Source organism: Polistes dominula, unplaced genomic scaffold (assembly GCF_049000335.1).
Source record: "Polistes dominula isolate Pdom_NZ unplaced genomic scaffold, Pdom_raw_medaka contig_19, whole genome shotgun sequence".
NCBI classification, from domain to species: Eukaryota; Metazoa; Arthropoda; class Insecta; order Hymenoptera; family Vespidae; genus Polistes; species Polistes dominula.
Genome location: NW_028301058.1, coordinates 2748597 through 2775264, shown reverse-complemented (window position 1 = coordinate 2775264; position 26668 = coordinate 2748597). Strand labels below are relative to the sequence as shown.

Genomic DNA, 26668 nt, shown 5'->3' with positions numbered 1-26668 from the left:
ATGATGTCACGATTAAAATCACTTCTTAAAATCTCTCGATGAAAATACACATTTTGATTGAAATCATATAATCATTTCCCTCTATTATTGTTTTTTAATCCTTAAATTGTTATATCGTTGATTTATTTTCTTCTAATTATTATTTTTCTTTCACCTTTTAACATTAATAATCGCAATGACAGATTTACGTGTTCTCATTTAAAATTATAAGAAATCATAATTGGTATTTTATGTATGTGTGCATATATATATATATACATATATATATATATAAACACATGAAAAAATGATCCATGGAAATAAATGGATAATGCTAAGAGATGGATTACAGAGGGTGAAACTTTAATCAATTTCCTATAAAAACAATAAATAGAAATTATTTCATTAATTTTCATTTTAGCATTTTTTATAAAATATTATTAAATATTATACCAACCAGAGGTATTTCTCTTTCTTCGTATATTATCAAATCATCCAGGCTTGATAGATTTCGAAAATCATTTATTGATTTACCACCTTTCGATGTAGAAACTCCTTGTTTAGAACTAATCCCAGATTTATCAATAGTTGCAGGTACAGATTTAGATGGTCCTATTGGTTCTTTAGGTGCTTTTATACCTGTCAATAAAAAACAGAAAAGAATATTAATATACTGCTCGATGGCTAATATATACATACAAAAGCTCTAATGGCTAATGTATCATTAAATTAATTTATTGATTTACATTTATTTAAAATGAAGCAAACAGAATTTAATTAAAATCTAATCTCTCGACGTATGTAGATTTTCTTTTTGTGAAAAATATGATATGATGATAATGATAATGATACACGTAAAAGCATTCAATGAATATTAATAAAAGCACAAAATATAAATGATCCTCCATGCTCAATGTATAAAACATATACGAAACGATGATACTTGTCATTGCGTAATAGCAAACAAGATTATTTACATTATTCTTGTATACGATACTTAAAATAATTATGATTTATTTAATTAAATCATTGAAATGAAAATAAAACAGAACTGAGAGTAAATAATTAAATAACGTGTATATATATATATAACGACAAAGATATGTCAACATTTCATTGAATTATTAATTGACACACTCTGATCAGGAGGGATTCATAACGACATACAATTTTGAATATGATTTATTATTTACGTTTCCATCCTGTTATGTCCTCGTCTTCTATTTCCTCTTCTTCTTCTTCCTCTTCATAATCATCTTCAATCTCTTCTTCATCTTCTATTTCATCCTCAAGCTCACTGTCTTGCGGAGTTGCCAATTTACCATATTTTGCCTCTAATCTGGCAACCAATTCCGAATCATCGACATCTTCTATTTCTTCGTCAACTTCTTCCTCTTCATCTTCCAATTCCTCTTCGTCTTCTTCTTGTTCTTGTTCTTCTTCTTCATCATCTTCTTCCTCGTATTCTTCACCACCCGAAACACGTTCTCCTTCTGATGTCTCTAATTCATCATCAACATCTTCCGTTTCTTCTTCTTCGGATGACATAACTTTCGATTGTTGTTTCTCTTTTACTTTATCAACCCCTAAAATTCATAAAATTATGAGTCAGACATTTTTTTAAATAGTGTAAGACCAAAGTGTGATCAGACATTTTTTTAAACCGTCATGAAATTTTCTCAGTTATTTCATAATCTTACCTTGTATTTTACGTGCAATCAAAATTTCTTCTTCCAATTGATTCGAAGTTTTTTCTAGAGAAACATTTTTCGGTATATCGTCATCTTTTAATTTTTCATATTGCGATCGTAAAGTCTCATAAGTTTGTTTCTTCTTTGGCGTAATTGTTTGCTTGTTATCCTCTGTTTTTAATTTTCCAGTTTCTTTAACCGATGGTGGAACTATTATAGTATTCCGTCTGGTTAGATTAATCACTTCGTCGTTATGGGAAAGTCGAATTAATTCGGCATCGGCTGAAAATATATTTATACATTTGTTTTATTCATCAAAAAATTCACACTTTATTTTTTTAAATAATAAGTACATTTAACACAAATCAATTTTGAAAAAATATTATAATAATGTTTATTATCAACAACGACATATATATAATATATTATTTACTTACCTAAATGATATTACTTACATTTATAAAATCTATAATTTATAAAGATATATTATTTTTCTTAATTAATCCTTTCGTTACTAGATTTTACCCATATAAGGGTCGTATATCATGCAACGATACGCACTTAAAAAAAAAACGAATTTACATGTAACAATACTTACATTAAAACATGCTATAATGAAAAAATATTAAACATTATTCTAAATAGTTAGTACAATTGCAATCACATATATGTGTTACATGCTTATAGGAATAAAAAAAAAACATAAGTTAAAAAACAAAAACACCTACATACATACAATTAAAACATTCAAGTGTTATAACATTTTTTCGTTATAATTTATAATATATGCTGCTATATACGATTTTATTCATTTCATTATTATTTATAGTTATAACGATAAGAAAAAGATACGGACGTTGATAAAATATATAATTAAATTTACCGTTGTTCCATCGCCTAACGAGAACAAAATGTGCAGCAATGATAAGTGCAACACCAACTCCGAACTTCACTGGCACTGTAACCATTATACATTGTATTTCTGATTTTTTTTTATATTTTTGTTCGTAGTTGAACACATGCATATATGTATAATACATAATATGTTTCGATAAACGCTGAGATTGTAATTTCATTTCATATATAATTTATTATCTTGTTACCATTTCAAAATTAAAGAGCATGGAGGATTATTCCTGATATATAATACATGAACCTTTAATATTTGAACTACGTAGTATTCCAAAGTTTGGATATTTTATTCGATCAGTATTTTATTAAATCAATATATTAAATAAACGATCAATATTTCTAATAATATATATAATTAAGTTTAATAATGTAAATTGTAACAATTGTTCAACGTATCAAAATTAATGAAATTAAACAAATACGTTTGATTTTAATTTTGACACTTATAATTATTTCTTCAAGAAAATATTTCTATTGACCATTTATTTGTGTAACATAATATATTTATTATTAAATAAAAAATACTGACCAAATATAATACACATAAAATATACATTCTGTATATGAAACTTACCACTCGTAGATTCTTCTTCTTCTTCTTCTTGTATTTCTTCAACTTCCGGTTCAATGTCTACATCATTCACATCTTCTTCGGGTTCTCCATCCTCTATCTAACGATAAAATATAAACTACCAATAATCAAAAAGATAAAAGAAAAATGAAAATGCATTGCATGTGTATACTTTGATAAAAAAATATGATAGAAACAAAATTTGGGATATCTTGTAAAATATATTTACATAATATATATATAAATATTTAATATACCTCTTCCAAAGGTTCAGCACTGTAATCGTCCACTTCGAGTACACCTGGTATAGCAACAAATTCCTCAAACACCTCATCTTCTTCTTGTCGTTCCTCAGAAACTTCATCAACAATTTCTTTACTAATGTAATAATTATTCGTGTCTTTTTTTAAGATACTATCCTCGACATCGTTATCATCATCATCATCATTATCATTATTATTATCGTTGTCGTTATTATTATCATTATCTTCGTCACTTTTATTATCCATTTCTTCTAGCACATCAGTGTCATCAAAATTTTGTTGATTTAAATCGTCGTTGTCATCTTCCATATCAGATTCTCCACGATCGACACCCTCATCTTCAATATATATACATATATATATACATATACATATATATATATATATTTAAATAATTTATTATCATTAATATTAAATTCACACAAAATTTCGATGATAATGGTGATATTATATATTTATGTGTATGTGTGTAATTTTGTAATAATCTTCGATCCATTTTTGCATTTAGAGTTGTTCTTTATGATTTGCGATGACAAAATTATGGGGGGGAGGGTAGGTCTATTTAATTTGCAGAAATATATTATTATATATGTATGTATATATATATATATAAAACAAAGCTTTTATAAACAAATAACAACTGTCCTATGCATTTCTATGCTCTATAAAGCTTTAATCTAATATATCAAATATCAAATATCAAATATTAATAATACGTATGTACAATATTTAGCTTTGTTTTAAGTTGATATTTTATATCTATTTACACGATTTAATTACCTTCCATATTGGATTCATCTTCGTCAGCTTCTTCCTTTGAAATTGTTGTTTCTTTATCATCTTCTTCTTCCTCTCCTTCTTCTCCTTCATCATCATTTTCCTCATATTTATTCACTTCTTCACTACCTAAACCTTCATCCTCATTATCATCTTCATTTTCTTTAACAGTTTCTTCCCCTTCACCCTCTTCTTCCTCTTCACCCTCTTCACCTTCTTCTTCCTCTTCTTCCTCTTCTTCTCTCTCTTCTTCTTCTTCTTCTTCTTCTTCTTCTTCTTCAGTTGATTTTGTTATCGCATCAACTGTTTCTTCTTCCTCCTCCTCCTCTTCCTCTTCTTCTTCTTCTTCTTCTTCCGTTCTTTCTTCCTCTTCTTCCTCTTCTTCTTCTTCTTCATGTTCTTCTTCTTCTTCTTCTTCTTCGTGTTCTTCTTCTTCCTCACTACCTTCTACTTCTTTTTCATCATAGGATTCATCCCCATGACTTGGAAGGGTATCATCAACCCATCCATCAAATATACTAGCCCACCTTGATTCAGCTATTGGTGTATCAACTACAATTATTATTATTATTATTATTTAATTTATGCATTTAATTAATTATATTTAATTTTTCTTTTTTATAGCTTACCATCTGTAGTTCCTCTATGCTCAAAAATAATAACTCCGGTTAATGCAATTAATACAGCAAGTAATATGAAAAATATAATACGCGCGCACCAATGGCCACCCGTACTATTTTCTTTATAAATATGTATGCTAACGTTATCTATCACACTTTCAGATGTATTCGTCAACGTTGGTGGAGGTGTACCCGATTCTTCCTCATCTAAATAAATTAAATATAATAATAATAATAATAATAATAATATAATATCGTTACGAAATTATAACGTGTTGCGTATTAATGGCCGAATGCAGTTGTTTTCAAATATTATTTTTTATTTATTATTAAATAAAAATGGAAAAAATAAATTTAAAAAAATAATATAAAAAAAATTTTTTAAAAATGATAAATAATTTGACGAAGAAATGCTTTTAGATTGGATAATACAAGTAAATCTATTTTTGAAAGCCAAAAGCCAGCCTGGCAGAGTATCTAAAACCCACATTTTCTAACTTAGGTGACACTGCCAAACCTGCGCCTGGATTTATGTAAATTTTCATATACATGCTGATTTTACGTTAAAACATACAATGCTACTCTTTCTCGAATAAAAGATACGCGTTAGACAACGTATTTTAACGCGTAATTATTATAATATTAATTTGAAATTGTTTACGTACGTTTAATTTATATTAAATATTTAATATTCGTAAATTTTTATGAATTTCATTTCTAATAAAAGTTAATTTTTTTTTTTCATTTAATTCTATAGATATCTCTCTCTCTCTCTCTCTGTCATGTTTTATATTATATAACTCGTATACCTCGTACTATAAATATATTTATGTTATCCATACATTATGAATTCTCGATAAAATATTTTCTATTTTTTCCAATTAATTTTTTTTTTTAATTTTTTTAATTTATATACAAGCGATTAAATGTAATATTTTTTCGAACGCCATTTTGATATTTATCGAAAAAATTGATATGTAAAATTATTTCCACACACGTATATCTATATATATATATATAGATAATTTTTATTTAACAATAAGTTTATAAAAATTAGAGTTAATTATTTTACTAAACATTTTAATAGATTTTTTTTTTTGTTTTTCTTTTCTTTCGTAAGTATTGCAAAGAATTAAAATATTTTGTACATAAAAATTGATCGTTAAATTTGATCATTCACGATAAGATAAAGATTATAAAATTTAAAAGTATAGAGAGATAGATCGTAGTGTCTAATTATAAAAAGAGAAATACAAAAAAGGAAAGTTAAACGATCAGAAAGAAAATTGTATTAAAATATTGATAAATTGTATTCTCTTGGAAAACAAAGGGCCGCGCGTTAATAAAACACCAATACGCATTTTCCAAAGACAAAAATAAAAAATAAAAAAGGTGAGAGAGAAAGAGAGAGCGTTGTGCTAAAAATAATCTTTCATCTTTAAGTATCCAAGTTACGAAAGTCTATCAAAGACTAATTCTTTAATAGTATAGATTTTACCTTTCTTGCGTCTCCTATCTTTTCGCTTTCTTGGTTGTACGTCACCCGACATTATTTTATTTTCAAATTTTTCACCTTGTTGGATGATAAATGATTGAAATTTAAAGTTTTTTGAATGTCGAACACTCGCGGCACCACATTCACTTGCATTAGATTTACGAAAACGTATTTAACGGTAGGACAGTTCTACCAAAACAAGAAAATCCGCTATACGTTCGACGAATTAAATGAGTCACTAATTCGAATTGCGCGCCAATATCAATCGGCGCGCGTATTTTGAACGATTTAAATTTTAAATCAAATTTCAATAAAAAAAATAAAATTTATAAAAAAAAGAGGGAAGGATAAAAGTAACAAATTTCATCAGAGGACATATTCGTTTATTGCAGTAAACGTATGTACAATATTAATAAAAATACACGCAGAAGGTGTATCATATATTATTACAGAGCACACCCTCCCTTTCTTCAAATTCTCAATTGAAAATAAATAATTAATGAAATATAATCCTCTGTAGAGATTTAAGAAACGTAGTTATTATTTTTTTTTTTCAATTATTTTTTCGTAGGTCCTCGAGAGAAATTTAAGGCACAGTCTATACTAAGAACTTCTGCAAGATAACAATAGTTACTTGGTGAACACAACGAAAGAGTATACAAAAGTGTTATTAAATTACTAATACAATAAAATTAATATAAATAATACCGCTGATAAGTAGAATTACCATGTTCATCTGCATCGATAAAATTCCAACAAAAATATCTAATATACAATATATGTATGTATGCATGTATGTATGTATATACATATATACATATATATATATTCAATGCAGTCACATAATATCCTCTTAATAAATTCCCATTACTATTATTATTATTATTATTATTATTATTACTACTACTATTATTTATCAATTGATCATTAAGCGATCTTATTATTATATTTTATTTCATACGACAAAGAAAATCATTACGAATATATTTTCTTTGTCATTTACAATTAAAAGAAGAAAAAAATAGACCCAAATCTACGTACGCGTGTATAATATGTTTAACAAACAAATTTTCGTATCGTTCGCATTATATATAATCATCGATTAACAATAAATTAGATAATTAATTAATTAAAAAAATGTACAATTACAATACGAAGAGATTTCATTGATTATTCGTTTGAAAATAAACTTATTAATTTGATCACTTTTTTTATTCAGAAGATTCTTGCAGTTTAGAAGTCATAGAGAGAGAGAGAGAGAGAGAGAGAAAGAGAGAGAGAGAAAGAGAGAGAGAGAAAGAGAAAGATAATTCAATCCTCTGTATTAAAAATGAATATTTTGTTTGCAAAAAATTTTACGAACTTTTTTGTTTCACTTATCTATAATTTTATGCCTCTACATCATAATTTACTTATTTATTTATTTATATATTTATTTATACATTGTTAGTGTCGATGATTATCTTTATTGGACAATAAGCCAAACGCTATTATTATAATAATCCTATGCAATTGAAGGCCTTGTACGGATATGTCAAGTTTTCTCAAAACTACATTTTCAATATAAATTTGTAGTCGTGAAATAATTAAATAACAATATTGTTGTCCAATATATATAAACACTTTGATTAATCTATAAATACTTACTAACAATTATATATCTTAGATATTTATTATTATTATTATTATTATTATTATTAATAATAATTCTAAACGAATTTTTAATAAAGTCACATTCTCTAAAACATGAAAAGTAAAAGCAATCTGTACACTGTACACTGTAATATTATATATTATTATCGTAAGAATAAGGAGTTTAAAATGATTTTTTTCTTTTCTTTTTTTTTGTTGTTGTATTGTTTTTTTTTTTTTTTTTTTTTTTGTAAAACTACATAATATCTGCAATAATTAATTAATAGGCCATAACAATTAAAATCAACTGTACATACATTTTTTTCTATTAACAACTGCCACGTTTTTTTATTTATGACTTTATTTCACATTCGTTCTACTATACATCTCTTGTCTCTAATAGATTTTTTTTTATTTTTTGGAGGGATTTTCTTTTTATATTATTCGTAATAATATATTATTAACTTAGAATTGCGCGATATAAAAAATGAAAACAAGAAACAAAAAAAAACAATAAGAATACAAAAGTACACTATTCCTTGATCGCGTACCTTTTGTTGTTTTGTTTTTTTTTTTTTTGTTATTTTATACATATATATACATACAAATGAATTTTCAAAGTGTTATGAATATTATATTCGAAGTAAATTTGCACGAATTTTAAAGAAAATTTAATTAAAGCGTAGTATTTTAATTTTTATATATGCGAATACCAATAAAAATGACCAGCAAAAGCATTGAAATCGCATATTCAGAAATTGTTTACTTTCTACGTACTTCATCTTTTTTTTTTTTAAATAAATTATATAAAAAAAGATAAAAATGTAGAGAGAAACAAATATTTTTGTTTGCCTCTATTATATTTTAAGTTTAATACTTTAACAAAAAATCTAATTTATTTTCTCTAATTGACCAATTTTATATGCATATATATATACATATACATATATAATTTTTCATTGCATGTATACCATGTGTGGCAATCTTATTAATAATAATTATTAATATTATTATCCTAAATATACTCCAAAAAAAAAACCTCAGATATATTTTTGTTATATTAAACGTGTCGTAAATTTAACAAATATATTTGACATGTAAATTGCAAAGAAATAATTAATTTAATAATGATATACAAAATGTTAGTTTCTAACTATTTTCCTTGTGCACCACACATACAGAGACGCACACGCACATTTTTACAATTATTATTATTATTAGATATTAGTTTAACAAAATATAATTGTTGATTCTTAATAAATGCCAATTGTCTTAACAATTTATTTATTAATTAAAAAATAATATAAATATAATACATTTATTATTACACAAATATATATATACATATATATATGTGTGTGTGTAATAATAAAGACAGAATATTATTGTGATGAAAAAAGATAGCAGTCTCATTTGTAAAAAAAAAAAAAAAATTTAAGATCTTTGTTTCATTTTGTTTTTTTTTCCCCCTCCTATACAGGGGATGGACACATTTTTTTCTTGTAAATAGCAGATCAGATCAGCGTATTCTTAATTATTTGTTTTTCTTGACCTCTTCCAAGTTATAAACCTAATGAGAAAATTTTCATTTGTTATTAAAAAAAGAAATATAGAGAAAATCTTCTAAAAAGTATCTCTTATCATTATTTATTATTCATTTTTCGTCTAATATTAAGTAAAACGAGATATATATTTGTTTAACATTTAATCGACAAGCCATCAATTTATTAAAATTAACGTGATTATCATTATTTTAATATCTTTTAAATAAATGCACAATAGAAAATTATTTAACATCTGAATATAACGTGGAAATTAATGATATCGTTTTGATTGTTAAAAATAATGTAAGAATAATGATGAAGAAAAAAGAAAAGACAAGTAAAATATCAATTTGTCATGAATTTTCAATGCTTGCGTATATATGATCATTGTTTTTGAATTTTACTTATGGTTTCATAGTCATGATGATAATCATAACAACAATAATAATAATAATAGTAATAATAATATTAATAACATTAATAATAAAATTAACGATACATGATAGAAATAATTTAACATATCAAGCATTTAGCAATATTTCACAATGCTGCTAACAGTGATTTGCAAATATTTCAATTTAGAACTGTTTAGCACTTAGGCCTCTTTGGAATAACAAGCTTCAATTTTGTTTAAACATTTCTTGTATTATTCAAGCAAGAATCAAATTAATTTCATTTAAATTGACATCTATTTAAATGTCAGATTTAAAATTAAAAAAATTAAAAAAAAAAAAAAAGAACAACTGTATGACAAATATTTTCGATTAATCTGTTTACAGATATTTATATCTCTTTTATAAATTGATGGAATTATGAATGAATAGAAAAAGAAATAATAATAATAATAATAACAATAATAATATAATAATAATAGTAATAATAATAATAATAATGATATTAAATATATTTATCTAAAATAATATAATTAAAAATAACTATCATGTTCCCTAAACATTTATCAGTTAACACTGGCGATGATTAAATATCACCAGTCAATGAGATTATAGCTTATGTAATTAATAACACACATTGTGTTATTGCATCATGTTAATGCACATACATTATCAGTTTTTTATTTGTTTAATGACATGAAAATAAATAAATAAATAATAGAAATTTATGTCTTGTCGTAATGAGATGTTCATCAGTTTTCTAAGGCGTGATAAGAAAAAAAAAAAAAAAAAGATAAGAAACCCGAATGGCTTCTTTAATTGAAAAAAAAAAAAAAAAAAAAAAAATCTCTTAATATTCTTAACTTCAAAAGATATTTTGTACGCATAAAAAGAGACAATTAAAACTTATGTAGTAATCGAAGAAAAAAAGAAAAGTATATCGAAATCGCGTGTATTAATTAAGAAAAGAAAAGAAAACAAAACAAAAAAAAAAAAAAAGAAACAAGATGACCCCCTCTATTACACAAGAGTCAACAATATGTAAGCAAAAGCAATATTACATATTATTAATAATACGCGCACACACACACATCATATATATGAGTGTGTGCACGTATATATATATATTTATATATACTTTTTTGTTTGTTATATTGAGTAGTAAAAAAATATAGCCTTATATTATTATAATCGGAGTTTGAATTCGACTGCCATCTCTTCTTCTTTTTTTTCTTGAAATCTAACTAATGCGAATGCACGGACAAAGTTTCCTAAAAATGTGTCCTAGGAACGTAGAGCATGTATATTCTTTATATTACACAAGAGATAAATTAATGATTGCCACGTTCGCTCATAGCAGTACAGGATATGTCACTTATGTCGTCCCTTATTCTTCTTGTCAATGTACATTCATCTAGTTTTCTAGTATTATCATAATTATTTAACTTTCTTGAAAGTGTACCCGACAGATTAACACCGTCTATCGCCAACAAAGCCGAGTTATCAAGTCTTTTACGATTTTCCATATTTTCATTAGCATTTCTTTCAGATTTATCAGATCTTAACGTATTGTTTAAACTATGATCAAATTTTTTGAGATCATTTTGTATACTTTTAATAGTATCGGTATTACTATCGTACCGCCTTAACAAATTACTTTCATTCTCATACCTACGATTGATGGAGTCTGAATCTAGACATTTCCTTAGCGTATCGTCGTATCTTCGATCTTCTATTCGTCTAGAAAATCCAATATCGTAGCAATGATCTGAGTCCGTGCAACTGCGTTGATTCAAACTATCCGTTTCGTAAGCACGTTTAGTTAGCTGACTATCGAAACCGGCTCTGGCAGCTAAATGGAGGTAATTGTCGTCGCCAATTGGTGCTTGTCTAAAATAAAAATTAACAAAATATATATACATAAAACAAAAACGAAAGAAATATTTTAAAATAAAATATATATATATATATAGAACTCACTTGCTTCCATATTTGGTGTCACGAGCCACTCTTCTAAAGTAAGCCCTATGTTCGTGTTGCAAAAGATATGCTGCATCTCTCAACGCATTTAAAGTTTTAAAACAAGATGGAACGTCTTCAATAAGAGATCCTCCACCTGGTATCACACACATATCACTCGCCCCATACACTGCCTGACACTCACATGCACTCATTAATGTTTCAAGACGAGGCATATTGGTGAAAATCAATGAATGTATCCTTTGTAAATCTCTGTCCGGATCTAGAACCATACGTAAACCAGCTTCTATACCTGGTGACACTTCACTACATCCTGGTGCTACTTCTGATGCTGCGCGACAACTATAATCATCAATTGAGAATAATATTATTTATAAGATAATTCAAAATAATATTATACTATAATATATTTTACTTACCAAAGCCAATGACCATTGATATACGCGCTAGGATGATACTTTTCTAATCGATTACTATTCGTGTGACATATTTTTGTGAGTATGTCGATCCATTCTTTTTCTTCCACGCAATTACCTGCTTGAACGTACAATGCTCTTTGAGGTTGTACTATTTGAAACATATTCTTCATCTTGAAAGAATCTTCGTGTAACCTTTCAACCGCGAGTATTTCCTCTAATGGAATTTTACATAAAGGTTCTTTACCTGTCAAAATCAAATTACAAACTTATTCAAGTATTTTTTAATAATTTGTTAACGTCATATCAAATGTAACACAAACAACCTCGGCATATTTCTTTACCTTTCGTTTTGGAGTAAGTTAAATCTTGAGTAGTTAATCTGAAGTATCTTTGTTTAAAATTTTTTCTACCAAATCTTTTTCTACCTTGAGCCCTTTTGATCATTATTCTGTAATAAACAATAATATATTAATTATTATAAATATAATGTAACAAAACTTTCTATAGACATTTGTTTTATATATTTTTTTTTAATTTTTTTGTTTTTTTTTTGTTCGCAATACAAACCTCTTACAATCGGTAATATGCACAAAAAGGAAATATATTCTATTAGAAACATATAAAAAAGATAACTTCAATTATATATAATTTTATCTTATTAAAAAAAAAGAACAAAAAAAAATTCGATATAATAAATAAATTAAACTTACCCTTCTTTTAGCACCACAGGTTGTTCTTGCAACATCGTAGGTCGTTGTTTCGTAGCACCGCTACTGCTACTAGTCGATATTAGTTCCAAAAATTGTTTAACAGCTTGTATATGTCTTTCCGTATAAAATTCTCTGAAAAAATGAACTAGGAATTATACTAGAAAATATGATTCATTTTCCATTAATTATTATGTATTTATTTAATACATATTTATCATTGATTACATACCTATATACACATTCCATATATTCTTCTTTACAAACACTACCAGCTCCTCCTCTGCAACTCACTAAATTTCCTAAACTTTGTATTGTTTTAGATATCAATGTTAACGTTCTATTCGTTTGAGAATCCTGTAAATTAATATATTTAAAAATATATTTAAAAATGATTGTATAAATTTATAAAAATGATTATACAACAATTACTTACAATTTGTTCCGTAGTGATGTCAAACAATCTTGGTCCCAATATCGCAGGTGCGAAAAATCGAAGAAAAATAAAACCACTTATAACCGAGTAACGTACTTCTTTATTCTTTGGAAAATGAGTTGCAGCGAGTTCTCGTAAACACCAGAACATTTCGCACATCAATGGCGGACATCTTACACCGGATGTTGTTATAGCCGTGAATACTCTTTCTACGTATTCCTAAAAAATGACGATTCATTGTTTATAGGTATAGAAAAAAGAAACAAAATAAAAAGACAAATTAAGAGATTTCATTTCAATTAAATTGAAATGTCTATGTCAATCATTTTATTACCTTTAGATTTGCTAAATTTGTTTGTATCGTATTTGCATCCTTTACTCTCGTAGGATCTATTTCGCACGGTTTCCTTTCCAAAAAAACCTGTTCCATGGCAGGTCTTAATGTACTATGTAAATAATGAAGACCAGCTAATCGCATTCCTTCATCCATCATTTTACTGACTAATGTGTTACCGCGAAAAATAGTTGTCGGATCTCTGTAAAATAAAATAATAACTCTACATTATATATATATATATCGAAATGTAATATATATACATATATATTTTAAAAAGGTAACTTACGTTAGTTTAGAAATTTCATGACTTGCAAGTGCTCGCATCACAGATACTAATTGTCCATGATGAACTAACACTCTAACTAAAGGTTGTGCAGCTTCCATTTTAGAAGCCACAATTTCACCCAAAATATATACAGCAGATGATGTTATTGGTTGAACATTAACACTTTGTAATAATAACGTTCGTAATCTCTCATACACTACAGAAGGGAAAACATGATCGGCTGTATAATGTATTTTTAAACGTAAAGATCCTAATCCTGGAAGAGTACCAGGTGGAGTTGAATTACTTGAAATTTTATTTGGTCTATGTTTTGCTGCTCTTGGTTGAAGGAAATACCTAATAAAATAAAAATTAAGATTAGAAATAAAAAAAATACTCAATGTAACAAATTAAATAGATAGATAGAGATATAAAATCAAGCATACCAAGCAGTCGTTGTACTAGTTGGTTGCTTTTGAAGTCCTCTTAATGTAACACGCACTTCTCCTAAAAATGCAGGTTGTTCTCCCATACCAGGAGACGCATGCCATAAGCCAACAACAACTTCACCAACTTCTCCTCCATCGATAGAGTAATGAGATACATCTTTGTCTTTATATTCCATTAACTCTGGCTGTAAGCACAGTACAATTATAAAACATATATATGATAATTAATAAATAATGAAATAAATGCAATCTTACAAAAAGTATACACACCTCAAAAACAAATGTCTCATTGAAGTAGGGCGATACAGTTTTTTTCTTAACTTTAGTACGCTTTGATATTTGTTTGCCATTACTGTAGATGACGGTAACAGTTGCGAATGGATCACAGCCACCATTTTTAATAGTTAAATCGTTACATTCTATTACTCTGTAACATGCACAAATAATTAACATTAGGTATAATAATAGATCAACTCTTTAAATAGAGTCAAGAATGTTGATTTACCTGACTGTAAGTTTAGGTTGAATGTGTCCAACTTGTGGTTGCAAAGCGAGTTCTAAATGAGCTTTGCCTTGTACTTCAGAATCAGCATCAACTGGTTTTAATGGGAACCAATGTTCTTTATTATGATACGTAGTTAAATCTTCTCTCTTTATTGCTACTTTTCCCAGAATTTTGTCTTGTTTTAAGTGCCTATCTCTATCGTAGACATAAATACCAAGGTATCGAAATTTGCGGGGTACCTCGAACTGAAACTCCTCCCCGAAGAAAGGACTGCATAAAATGAAATGCTTTTTTCAATATCCAAAGATTGTGAAAAATTAAAAGGGAATAAAACAAAAGTTTCTTTCTAAATCTTTGATCATCTCAAATGATATTAAAAGTATACTTACTTAAGCGTCCTTTCCATGGTCGTCGTTCTGAATATTTCTTCCTGGTCAAGAGACAACGCACAGTATACATCTCTAGTACCTGGAGATCCATGACTTCTACTTTGTAAATTTTTTGCTTCACCTATAAATAATGATAAATAATATATATATATATATATATATATATATATATATATATATATATCATCTTAATGATATGCGTATAAAATTATTCAATAAAATAAAACAACAATCTTAAACCACAAAATTACGTCAGTATTACTTTAAACGAGACAGATAATACAAGTAATAATTGTAACCATTTTTAAATGCAAATGACACATATTAAAGTTAAATACACTCATTGTCAGTTTTTCTAAGAATGAAGAGAGACGTCGTGTATTATTATTATTATTATTATTATTATTATTATTATTATTATTATTATTATTATTATTATTATTATTTTCGATGACGCGTTTAAATCGTTTAAATCGAAAAATACGAAACTAAAACAATGGAAATATGATACGTGAGAATGAGATATTTGTATAGTCAGATGATTAGTATATAAATGAAAGAAAATAATTTATACCTAATAGAAAACAAGTTTGTGAAATTATCAAAAGAAGCAGAAAGGATTTGTTTGTTCATTAAACAAAACTGTATAAGTAATAAAATATTATCACAGAAAGTAATACAAAATCATAGAGAGAGAGAGAGAGAGAGAGAGAGAGAGAGAGAGAGAGAGAGAGAGAGAGAGAGAGAGAGAAAAGAAAATCAGAAAAAAAATTAGAAAACAAAAAAATATTTAAAAACAAAAAAATAAAAAAGTAGGCGGAGTCATAAGGTTGTGTGTGTGTGTGTGTGTGTTGAGTGCAGTCCAATGATCTAAAAGTTCATCCTCCGATTCGTTTTCCATCGAATCTTTTGAACGAACATCCTGTCTTCTCTTTCTTCACATCTTTCGAAGAAAACCGAAGCAGGCAAAGAGGGGAAAAAGAGAGAAAGAAATATATATATATATATAAAGAGAGAAAGAGAGAAAGAAAATACCTCACTCTTCCCCCCTCTCTCACTCTCTCTATTGGTAGACCGCGCGGTTTGCACGCGGAGGAATTTTATCGTCGTGTATACGCTTCTCAGCCACGATTTCGTTTCCTGCGATCAAGAGAGAGAGAGAGAGAGAGAGAAAGAGAAAAACATACACACATAGTCGTAAGAACGAAAGAGAAAAAGGATAGCGAGATGCAAAAAAAAGAGAGAGAGAGAAAGAGAAACACGCGACACGCTGAACGCATACTGAAAGAAAGAAAGAGATATATATATATATATACGCATACGCGACAGGTACACTGAGCCGTGTTAGACATATATATACACACACACATATTACATATATATAAAGTATCAAACATAGAGAGAAGAAGAGGAACAGATAAAAACTTGCGTAGGAACGCACACATGAATAAAGAGGAACCACTACCACCACCACATACAAACAGATACACACACATATATACATATATACACTTTGTAGAAACGCATACACACAATAAAGAGGAACCACACTAATACAAACATAATCATATAGATCCATATATATACACGGTACGCACATTGACTCACACACACACTCTAATCGCGCACAAAGAGGCATGCTTCGCGCGCGCACAGAAACACCGACGCGTGGGAGTGAGAATGTACGTATACGTATATATATATATATACATATAGGTTGATTGAAAATTTCAAGGAAAGGGTTCGTTCGTCGCGTTACAGGGAGACGGAAACACCGTGTCCGTCCCATCCCGTTTGCTTCTCATTCTCGTCCTCGAATCGCGCGTGTGACTCCGATTAAACAAATATACACACACACATCTTTCCTGTTCATCGACCACATATACAGCAGCAGCAGAAGCAGGCAGACACGCGCACGGACGACACGAAACAACGAGAAGAAAATTTCATTTTATATTTGTAATATTTATCATAAACACGTTTCGAAAAAACATCAAATCAAATAAAAATCGAATTAAGTGAATATCCTCTAAGCATGATCGATTAATAAATAATCGAACTCGAAAAACTCTCCTTCTTAATTTTTGTTCATTCGTTTTATTCACTCACTCACTTACTCACTCTCGTTTCTTTTCTTTTTCTTTCTCTTGCTAGCTTCTACGTTCGTTTCGTTTCGTTTCGTTCGTTCGTCCGTTCGTTCGTTCGCTTGCTTGCTTGCTTGCTCACCCACTCTCTCTCTCTTTCTCTTTTTCTTTCTTTCTTTTTCTCTCTCTCTCTCTGTTTCTCTTTCGAAGCACGAAAAGCACGTTAGTCGAAGTATCGAAAATAAATCGTAGGATTAATCGATAAAAATTCGAACCACAATAATAACGATTAACCTCCTAAAACAACGATTAAATTGAGGCTTCGAAACTAATCCTCCTACCGATTTTAATCCTTAGTCTCTCTTCAACGCGAACTAGGCGCGTCTCCTCGGCCATGTTACCTCCATGACACTACTGAGTGACTACACGAACGGAACGCAAGCGGTTCGTTCATTCTGTGAATGGGTTCTAATCAGGAGCGTATCGTTCTCTAGTGGCGCCCCACGCAACTGACTTTACTTTCCCCCACTACCTTTCCTACTAGACTTTTTTTTCCTACACTTTTCTTTCTCTCTTACTCCCATCATCGTCGTTTCTCTCCTTCTCTCGCCCTATCCCCTTCCCTCCCTCTTTATTTCTTTCCCTTTTTTTTTACATCGCCTCTTACTTCCTACGTACCTTTTTGTGCAACGACGTACCATTCGTTACGTCGTCCCGAGCGTGAGAGAATGTCTTCTTCTTCTTCTTTTCTTTTCTTTTTTTTTTCTATTTCTTTTTTTTCCTTTTTTTCTTTTTTTTTATTATTATTATTATTATTCCTCAACCCTTTTTAACGCTTCGGCGCTACGCAGAGAGTTTGCGCGTCCTGTGTGGGCATCGGGGGAATATTAAAAGAATTTTTCATATCAAAGAATTTTTATTCACATACCTTATTGCCTCTTCCCTTTCCATTGTCGTGACACGGCACATGAATATGTATATATATATATATATATCTCTTTCTCTCTATATATATGTGTGTGTGTGTGTGTGTGTAAGTATGTATTTCCGTTCTCTCATAATTGGTACGGGTCAAGAACGAAATCAAGGTGAAGGAGGAGAGGTTGCATTCTTCGTGTACTATTATTTTCTTAGAAAATATGTTCCATTTATTTCTAATTATTCAATTATCATTATTATTATAATTATTATTAATAATCATCAAAATAAGGTTATCCAAAAAATTCCAAATTAACCAACTAAGTCCAATCTTTCAACCCATGTATATATGTGTGAATGCATGAGTCATGATTTATTAGTTACTTGATATAATTTATGAGTGAATCGCGACGATTTATTGTATCTTACTACACTATTTATCATAGCACTTTAGTTCACTCACTTAGTTTAGTTGCGAGTCGTTCGCGATTTAAAAGAGACCTCTTCTCTTAACATGTATGTACATATATGTATATGTATTTGTGTGTAATACTAGTAATACTACTTGATACTTGATACTTGTTAGCTTGTGTAACTTTATTTTTTTTTAAAAAAGCAAATTCGTAATAGGCGGAACTGGAGAAAGAAATTCTTATTTTGTTCTTACAATTATGTTTTCTTTCTCTTTCTCTCTCTCTCTCTCTCTCTCTTTTCTATCTCTATCTCTTTGTCTTATTATGGTCGCGATTATGGCTCTTTATTGACGTACAAGATAGTGCTGAGGAGGACCAACTCGTTACGATAAGCCACTGGGTTTCATTGATACTTAAACGTTTAACGTAATAAGTTATTTTTTTCTTCCTAGTAGTCATCATTTACCAACATTGATATTGTTTTACTTCAACGTAGATAATAGTTATTACCTTCGTTCGTGATAAAAAAGAAAACGAATCATTAACCAATGGGAAAACTATTTCATTCATAATTGTGTTGCGTTCTTCAATTGGTTTTATGAATGATTCGATTGATTTCATTGATAACTCACGTAACAGATTTATGAAAAACAAATAAGGTATAATATTGATGATACAATTTTTCCAATAAAAATTGTACATTGATAATTTAACAATTTGAATGAATATTATTTAAAAATAATTAGACAAAATTACTTATAGAAATCTTGCTTAGTTCATCTATAATTTCGATAATAACTTCGTCAAAATTAAATTCAAGGGTCTAACAACCCCCTACAATTATTATTACAAAGACATAAACGTCGTACATTTTAATACAGAGATCTTCTTCCCATTTTTCCAAATCACAAAGGAAGACTTTTTAGAAAGGAAACTGGCCAATTTAACGTAGGGTAAAATAATTTATCTTTGGTAAATTTCCAACGCGGGAACGTTTGGTTAGTAGTTATGAGTCTTTTAGAAAATTGCGGATGGGGGGATTTCGAAGAAAAAAAAGATGAAGAAGAAGAAGAAGAAAAAAAAGAAATGTTGGCAGTGACGGATGATAAAACCGTCTGGACTATCGTTAAACGTAGTCCGTGATAATTAGGGATGTGCCTCTGTCGGTGATTAAGCCAACCCTGAATTGAGAAATACACGCCTACCAAAGGGGCGAGGTAACCTAATTCGCTGTACTGGGGCTATGAGTGGCCATTTTTACGGATGACACGCGTTATTATTTCTACTGCATAAATCATTTCTTTTTTTTTTAGAAAGAGCATGGATTAAAAGAAATATTGCAAAGAATTATTGTACATCCGTTTGTGAACGTGTAACATATATACATAAGAGAAGTAAATTATTTGCGTATACAAAAGAAGTAAAAAAATAATACGATACTCGTATTAAAAGAAAAAAAAATCCAAGAACGGGAAACACAATGGGTGATGTATATTTGCTACAGAGACGAGGACACCATACGAGAATCCGAAGCCAAAGTCGACGGAAGAAAGCGGGAAACTAAACCGCGGGAACTCTAAGAACAGGAATACAATCGCAAATCACAATTTCTCGTTCTGAATTTAAAAGCCTACGGAAGAAATTAAGTAGATCTTTAAGATGGATAAGAACGGACGACCCAGTATATTTAAGTATATATATATATATATATATATTTATGTGTAAATGTGAAGAGAGAATGACGCACGCTATCGTACTATATAACATAACATATATATATTTTTCATCATTAGATTTAGTATAATATAATATTGTGAGTATACCTATACGTATCGTTTACACAATGTGTATTTTAAATAAGACAAATTTTAATTAGCGAAGAAGAGAGAAAGAGAGAGAACAAAGAAGGAATATAATAGATGACGATGAAGAAGGGAAAAAAAAGGGGCGGGTAAAAAAGGTAAATAAGACATATGTAAAAAGAAGAGAAAAGAAGAAGAAGAAGAAGAAGAAGAACGGCCGGTGGGTTAGCGCCGTACGGATACGGGCTTGACACGTACCGGGTGTCCCAAATGTGTCGCGGGCGAGAACGCTCACGCACACTCACGCATTTGCTTGGTCGTCACATAAGTGCAGGGTTAAACCACCGCTCGCCATCGGACGAGCCTCTCTCATTCCCATTTGAGCACCCCCCCTCCGAGTAGCGTTCATTCGATGGTTCGAGCGCCGGCACTGTGGCCACTACTACCACCACCACCACTACTACTACATTACTACTATTTAGAGGCACGGTTCCTATAATATTCTCTCTTCTTATCTTTCCTGGCAATGCGTTTAAGTTGTGTGCGTGTCTCTCTCTCTCTGTCTTTTATACTATTTCCTTTCTTTTTCTCTCTTAGGATAGAACGTGGTCGGAGTTAAACGCGCGCGCGCGCACAAGCGTGCGTGTCGCCGGTTAACTCCGCGCGTGTAAGTGGTGAGCCACTTCCTGATGGCGCAATGGCCCGCTTCCTCTCCGCCCCACTCCGCCCCTGGACACTGTAACTGCCACACCGAAAGAGTTCTGTGAGTCGACTATCCCCACCACTCGGAGTTTGGCTACTCCGACCACTGCTACACGCTCCTCCCCCACTCTCACTCTCTTTCTCATTCTCTCTCGTTCTTTGGGTTCATCCCTACCGCTTACGTACGTACGTACGTACGTACCTTATACCTTCTCCACTACTATCGTAAATCGCTACGAAATCCCAGTGACGTATATTTATACGAGCGTGGCCCGAATTCGCGAAGGGCCGAGTGCCGCAAGTGCAAGGACGACGATTGTGCTTCTCTTTGCCGTCTTCCTCTCTCTTTCTCTTTCTCGATAGTGCTACTGTTCTTCTTTCGTTCCCTCCCTCCCTCCATTTTTCTTTATCTCTAGATATATATATATATATATATATATATATATATATATATATATATATATATGTACTCTTTTTCAAGCTACATGAAATGCGTCGGAGTAATTTCAATGAAAAAAAAAAACCATAAAAAAAAGGAAACACGCTTAAAGTTATAGTCGTTAACGTGGGAGTATCACGGAAAGGATGCCGACTAGTACGAAGACGATGACTATAACGATGACGATGATAGTAAAGAAGTACGTATTTCATTTTTTAGAATGACAGGAAACGGATGGATGCTACTCGACCATGATGGCGATGTACCAAATGTTACATGTCTTTTTTTCTATTTTTCTATCCTCGCACATATATACAATGATAATTATCTTATTAATAATAATCAATAACAAAAAAAATATTCTACTTTGTGCATTTCCAAGTTGAAATTAATCATTTGAATTAATTGCATACACGTTACGCGTACGCGCCATAATCAAGTTAAAGATTATGAAAATAATTTGATATTCGTGGATTATTTTTTTTTTTTACTCTCGATATCTTTAACAGGTCATCGAGCCTTTGCGTAAACACGCTAGTATTACTACGATTAAAAGATACGATCTATCTTTTTCTTTCTCACAAATAAAATTACGTAAGTCCGTTTCGATTTATCGTAGCTATATCTCATAGCATAATGCTTCGATTCATTTATCGTGAACGATAACGATCGGAACAGGTGAATTTATGTTTGTTATCAAGCCCGTCCCTTTTATTTCTCTCTTTCTTTTTGTTTTCTCTCTCTTTGCTTTTTTTTTCTTCTACCTTTTTTCCTCTGTTTTTCCTTGGCTTCATTTCCTAAACGCGATAAGCTCATATCCCGTATTTCATTAATTACGTATACGTACTTACACATATTCAAGAAATTACATATATATACACATTTGTGATTCATTTTTATAAAGTTTACATTTTATTTATTTAACACTAGATATACTAGACTAGTCATTTTGACTGGTTGGGCAATTTTAATTCAAAATTTCTACTTCATGTAACATTTGATTTTTGTAAATAATTAAGCGTTTTGTTATTTAAAAATGTCTATAAATCCATTTATCTATTGAAATTATTATTGTTCAATATTTTTTCTTATTTTTTAAGTGTAAATAAAGACTGGAAGCCTCAAAAAGCATTTTTTGTATACACCAATCATTTTGACTAGTGTGGTAAAAAATGGTGGTATATCAAATGTTAAATACTCTACATCGTGACGTAAAATGATTTCAATAATAAAAAATAAAAAAACAATAAAAATAAATTACAAAAAAAATCAGACGTCATAATTGTTGATGATAATAATTAATTGTGTAATTGAAATTTGAAAATTAAATAAGGAAATTGCGTGATTCCATTTATGAGTATACACTTTACGCACACGTGTGTATATCGGCTCAAATTCACCATACAATCTATACAATTGATTGATCATTCAACCTTTTTAGAAAATATTTTTTCTTAATATTTTTTTTATGATCGATACGAAAAAAAAAGAAAAAGAAAACCTAAGTTCTATTCTGAAATAGAAAACGTTATTGCAACTAGGCGCTTACGCATGTTCTTCAATCATTATGACCGGTAATGGCCGGTAATCGTGCACACCAACAGAATCATTTTACGGTGCTATTTTGCTCGCAAGGGAAACGAGGGCCATGCCACGTATACGTATATTTCTCTCTCTTTCTCTCTGTATATGTATGTATGTATGTATGTATGTGTGTACGAGGATTTAAAACGTATCGTAAAAGTTGTTGAAGGAGAGGTAGTCAAAAATATTTAACGTCGTTTTATGATATGTTATCCGATAGTATTGACGTTCTATGTTGAGTACCATACTTTTTTATATATACACATATATGTATATCTATATATGTATCAGTATATATATACGAGTGAACACACCCTTCCCTCTTCTTTATCACCGGAAATGAAATTCTTGGGCAAATCCTTCGAATCTTATCCTCCAACCTATCGTGCTTCCTTTCGCACGATAAAGAAATAAATGCGTTCTTTATATATGCGTTTTAGAATTTTATTTTTAAAAAGTATAGAAAAATTCACAAAGAAATAAAATATATAATAAATAAATTAGAATAAAATAAAAATGAGATCGTTTGCATATATATATATATATGTAAGTATGATGATGAAAATTATACAAGTGTTAATGTTTCGTAAAAGAAATAACAAAAATTATAAAAAAAATTTTGTAATAATTGTCGTTAAAAAAAATAAAAAAAAATAAAATAAGAAAATGCAATTCTTTCTTTGTTTCTTTCATTTTTTGTATTTTCTTCATCGATGCGAAAAAAGTCGAACGATTACATCATAATTGTTTGTATACACCGTTCCTCGTGTCGTATGTTACTTTTGCGTGCATGTTCATTGATAATATAAAACATTACAGGAATGGTTTACTCTTATCGGTGGTACAACGAAACTCTTTTATAAGTTAAGGCACGCGACTTATCGGACGTTATCTGACGCATTATGAAAGGATCGAAGATAAGTGGGTTCATGTATGAATATATGTATACGTTTATAATATATCTATATACAGACGTATGTGTAGGTGTGTGTGTGTGTGTGTGATACACAAGGATGGGCTTGATAAAGCGCTAATTTATGCAGCTAATAGAGTATCGTGTGCGAATTAGTCCTTGAAAAATATTTTAACGCTTATACGCGAACGCTTTTTTCTATCCTTCGGTGTGTGTGACTTTTTAAAAATACATTTATTTTACAATTAGTATTTTTATTTATAACATTAAATTCATTTCTACAGTTCTATATTCTAATACATATATTAAAAGTAGTATTATTAATAATGTATTTTATATTATTGGATTGAGACTAATAATTGTTTTCGTCTCTAAACATTTTTGTAAAAATATACATTAAGTTTTTATATCGAATAATATAAAAGTGATATATAACGAAAATTTTTGATTGATCTAAATATTTTTAAGGGATTCAAAAAGATTAGAAAAATTTCGTGAATGTAATAGAAAAAAAGATAACCACGTTAGATTACGTGATAATAATTTCTAGTCACGGTATATAACACAACGTGTATCACAGTATATTTTTGCGTGTATTATATACGACGGGGTATAGGATGACGACGTAGAGAGGGAGAGAGAAAGAGAGAGAAGAAATATCGTGGCGAGGACGCAAATGTGTTAGGATTATCGGTGATAACCAATCGAAGAGAAATCGTGTGCAGAGTTGTGTGTTACTACAGCAGACAGCCCCAGCTCGATCAACCGTACGCGTGAATGGAACTGGTGTGTTATGTTGTGTTGTGGTGGAGTAAAGTGGAGTGGAGTAAGAGTGGAGTGGAGTATAGTGAAGAGTAGAGAGTGGAGTGTGGAATGGAGTGGAGTGGAGTGAAGTGAAGTGCTGATGCTAGAAGGAAAAAATATGAATGAACTCGTGGTAGTGTGACAGTCTCAACGGCGTACGTACTCTTACTTATATATATACATACACACATATAAATATATACATCCATACATAGATACATCATATATATATAGGTGGTGAACAAGTTATGTTGTGAATGCGCATGCGTCCTGACGTAACGCACGTAGCACGTGCATCGTTCCGTGCCATTCAGCGATTCACGCTTTAATGCTATGCACGACACGACACGATACGACGACTATGACTATGAACAGAGACTATGAAGACTACTATTACGACTATATAACATAAAACTACGATCATCGTTGAAGGTGAGATCGATGGAAAAACTACGACACTCGTGTGTAACGCATTGCGTATACTTGTGTTGAATTGTACATATTGCACTATACGTGTGTGTGTATGTGTACATATGCCTTTTTACTTACTTACTTATTTACTTACCTGCATATATGCATAGAACGTACCACGTGCTCTTAGAAATTTCTCCTTGACCGATTCACTGGCTCAACGCAAACGAGCTCGACTGGAACGACTAACAGTTGGTATTTTTTTATTTTCTATATCTCTTTTGAGACATGTAATGATTGGGGTTAACATTGTATTATTACTGTTACAGGCTATACATCATACTATTGGAATAATTTAGAAAAATATCCAATTCCTATCATATTTGAGGATCTTCTAAAGTTTCCAGGTACTAGGAGGATTATTAAAGGACATACAATGGATTATCAACATACAACAGCGGTTTAAGAACAACGTATTACATTCTTTAGTTCTCTTTTTATAAATTAAATATTAATTAAAAATTTATCCACATTTTAAAAATCCAAATTTAGAAATCAGATCCACATTAAATAAATGTAAAAAGAAACCTCTATACGGGATTGAAACAAATAAAATATATTTAAATTCAATTTTAATAATTAGTTAAAATTATTTCTAGTATATAAATACAATTCCTAAACTAAAAGTTGTATCATTAAAGTAAGTTATATTATTTTATTGCAACTTTTTATGTGTGTTTAAATACATGTTCTACAATATATAATTAAACTTTTTGCAGTAGCTCAGTGCTAGAGTCACTGGCTAGTAACTGCGGTATCGTGCGATCGAGTCCCTCTGGGCGCGAAAATATTATTTAATTTTATTTTTCCTCGGAATGACGTCACGATGACGTAGTAATAGGCGGGGTTAGGGTGAGGGTGACCACGTGGCACTGGCCACACCCCCTGATATTATATGTACATTACGTATATGTGATTAGAGGGTTGGCCATGAAAAATAGTTATCATCCCTGGGGGTAGCATGATTTAAAAAACAAAACAAAAATATAGTGCGTGCAACTTCCTACACATCATGTGATCCTGATAAAAATCCAAGTTTTTGTAAGATTTTCGAAATTTTGTCGGAAAATTCGATTTTCTAACAGGAGCACATGACGTCACAGGAAGTAGCACGATTTCAAACATTACCAAAAATTTTCGAAATTTTTCCAAAAATTATACCATTTCTTGGAAAT

General features: G+C 29.8%; 2 protein-coding genes and 1 long non-coding RNA gene across 10 annotated transcripts; 1 reads left to right on the top strand and 2 right to left on the bottom strand.

The window, feature by feature from the left end:
* Positions 1-226: 226 nt before the first annotated feature.
* LOC107065830 (uncharacterized) lies at positions 227-6501 on the bottom strand. The gene is made up of 10 exons (XM_015319866.2): positions 6312-6501; positions 4823-5020; positions 4197-4745; positions 3411-3754; positions 3157-3253; positions 2554-2628; positions 1680-1952; positions 1173-1565; positions 437-618; positions 227-354 (listed from the first exon to the last, which is right to left on the bottom strand). Exons 1-10 carry the CDS (start codon positions 6361-6363, stop codon positions 343-345), a joined length of 2175 nt encoding a protein of 724 aa, XP_015175352.2. The 5' UTR covers positions 6364-6501; the 3' UTR covers positions 227-342.
* Positions 6502-6845: 344 nt separating this feature from the next.
* Positions 6846-18009, bottom strand: RasGAP1 (Ras GTPase activating protein 1). Of its 7 annotated transcripts, none has more exons than XM_089175815.1 (16): positions 17789-18007; positions 15364-15484; positions 14975-15244; positions 14740-14896; positions 14467-14654; positions 14042-14377; positions 13753-13954; positions 13419-13637; positions 13215-13339; positions 12986-13117; positions 12843-12881; positions 12617-12723; positions 12276-12519; positions 11857-12198; positions 11552-11766; positions 6846-9510 (listed from the first exon to the last, which is right to left on the bottom strand). In XM_089175815.1, exons 1-16 carry the CDS (start codon positions 17841-17843, stop codon positions 9503-9505), a joined length of 2760 nt encoding a protein of 919 aa, XP_089031941.1. In that variant the 5' UTR covers positions 17844-18007; the 3' UTR covers positions 6846-9502. The 7 variants fall into 7 exon arrangements, with proteins under 7 accessions (XP_089031941.1, XP_089031940.1, XP_089031935.1 ...); XM_089175814.1 differs by having other exon boundaries at positions 11548-11766; positions 17789-18006; XM_089175809.1 differs by having other exon boundaries at positions 6846-11766; positions 17789-18009.
* A 2832-nt stretch (positions 18010-20841) lies between these two features.
* On the top strand, positions 20842-26063 carry LOC107065796 (uncharacterized). 2 transcript variants are annotated; one of them, XR_001475644.2, is made up of 3 exons: positions 20842-25454; positions 25604-25684; positions 25763-26063. It is a non-coding gene; the product is annotated as an uncharacterized LOC107065796 (long non-coding RNA). The 2 variants fall into 2 exon arrangements; XR_001475642.2 differs by having other exon boundaries at positions 20842-25684.
* Positions 26064-26668: the final 605 nt, after the last annotated feature.

What these genes read in the sequence shown, in the direction of transcription:
- LOC107065830 (XM_015319866.2), bottom strand. Translation starts at nt 6,363, where the DNA reads ATGTCGGGTGACGTACAACCAAGAAAGCGAAAAGATAGGAGACGCAAG. An exon ending in AGAAGAAGAATCTACGAGTG is followed by an intron (nt 2,629 to 3,156) that starts GTAAGTTTCATA and finishes TAATGGTTACAG; the next exon opens with TGCCAGTGAAGTTCGGAGTT. An exon ending in GATTGCACGTAAAATACAAG is followed by an intron (nt 1,566 to 1,679) that starts GTAAGATTATGA and finishes TATGAATTTTAG; the next exon opens with GGGTTGATAAAGTAAAAGAG.
- RasGAP1 (XM_089175809.1), bottom strand. Translation starts at nt 17,843, where the DNA reads ATGGCCGAGGAGACGCGCCTAGTTCGCGTTGAAGAGAGACTAAGGATT. An exon ending in ACCATGGAAAGGACGCTTAA is followed by an intron (nt 15,245 to 15,363) that starts GTAAGTATACTT and finishes CATTTTATGCAG; the next exon opens with TCCTTTCTTCGGGGAGGAGT. An exon ending in CATGAAATTTCTAAACTAAC is followed by an intron (nt 13,955 to 14,041) that starts GTAAGTTACCTT and finishes TTTATTTTACAG; the next exon opens with AGATCCGACAACTATTTTTC.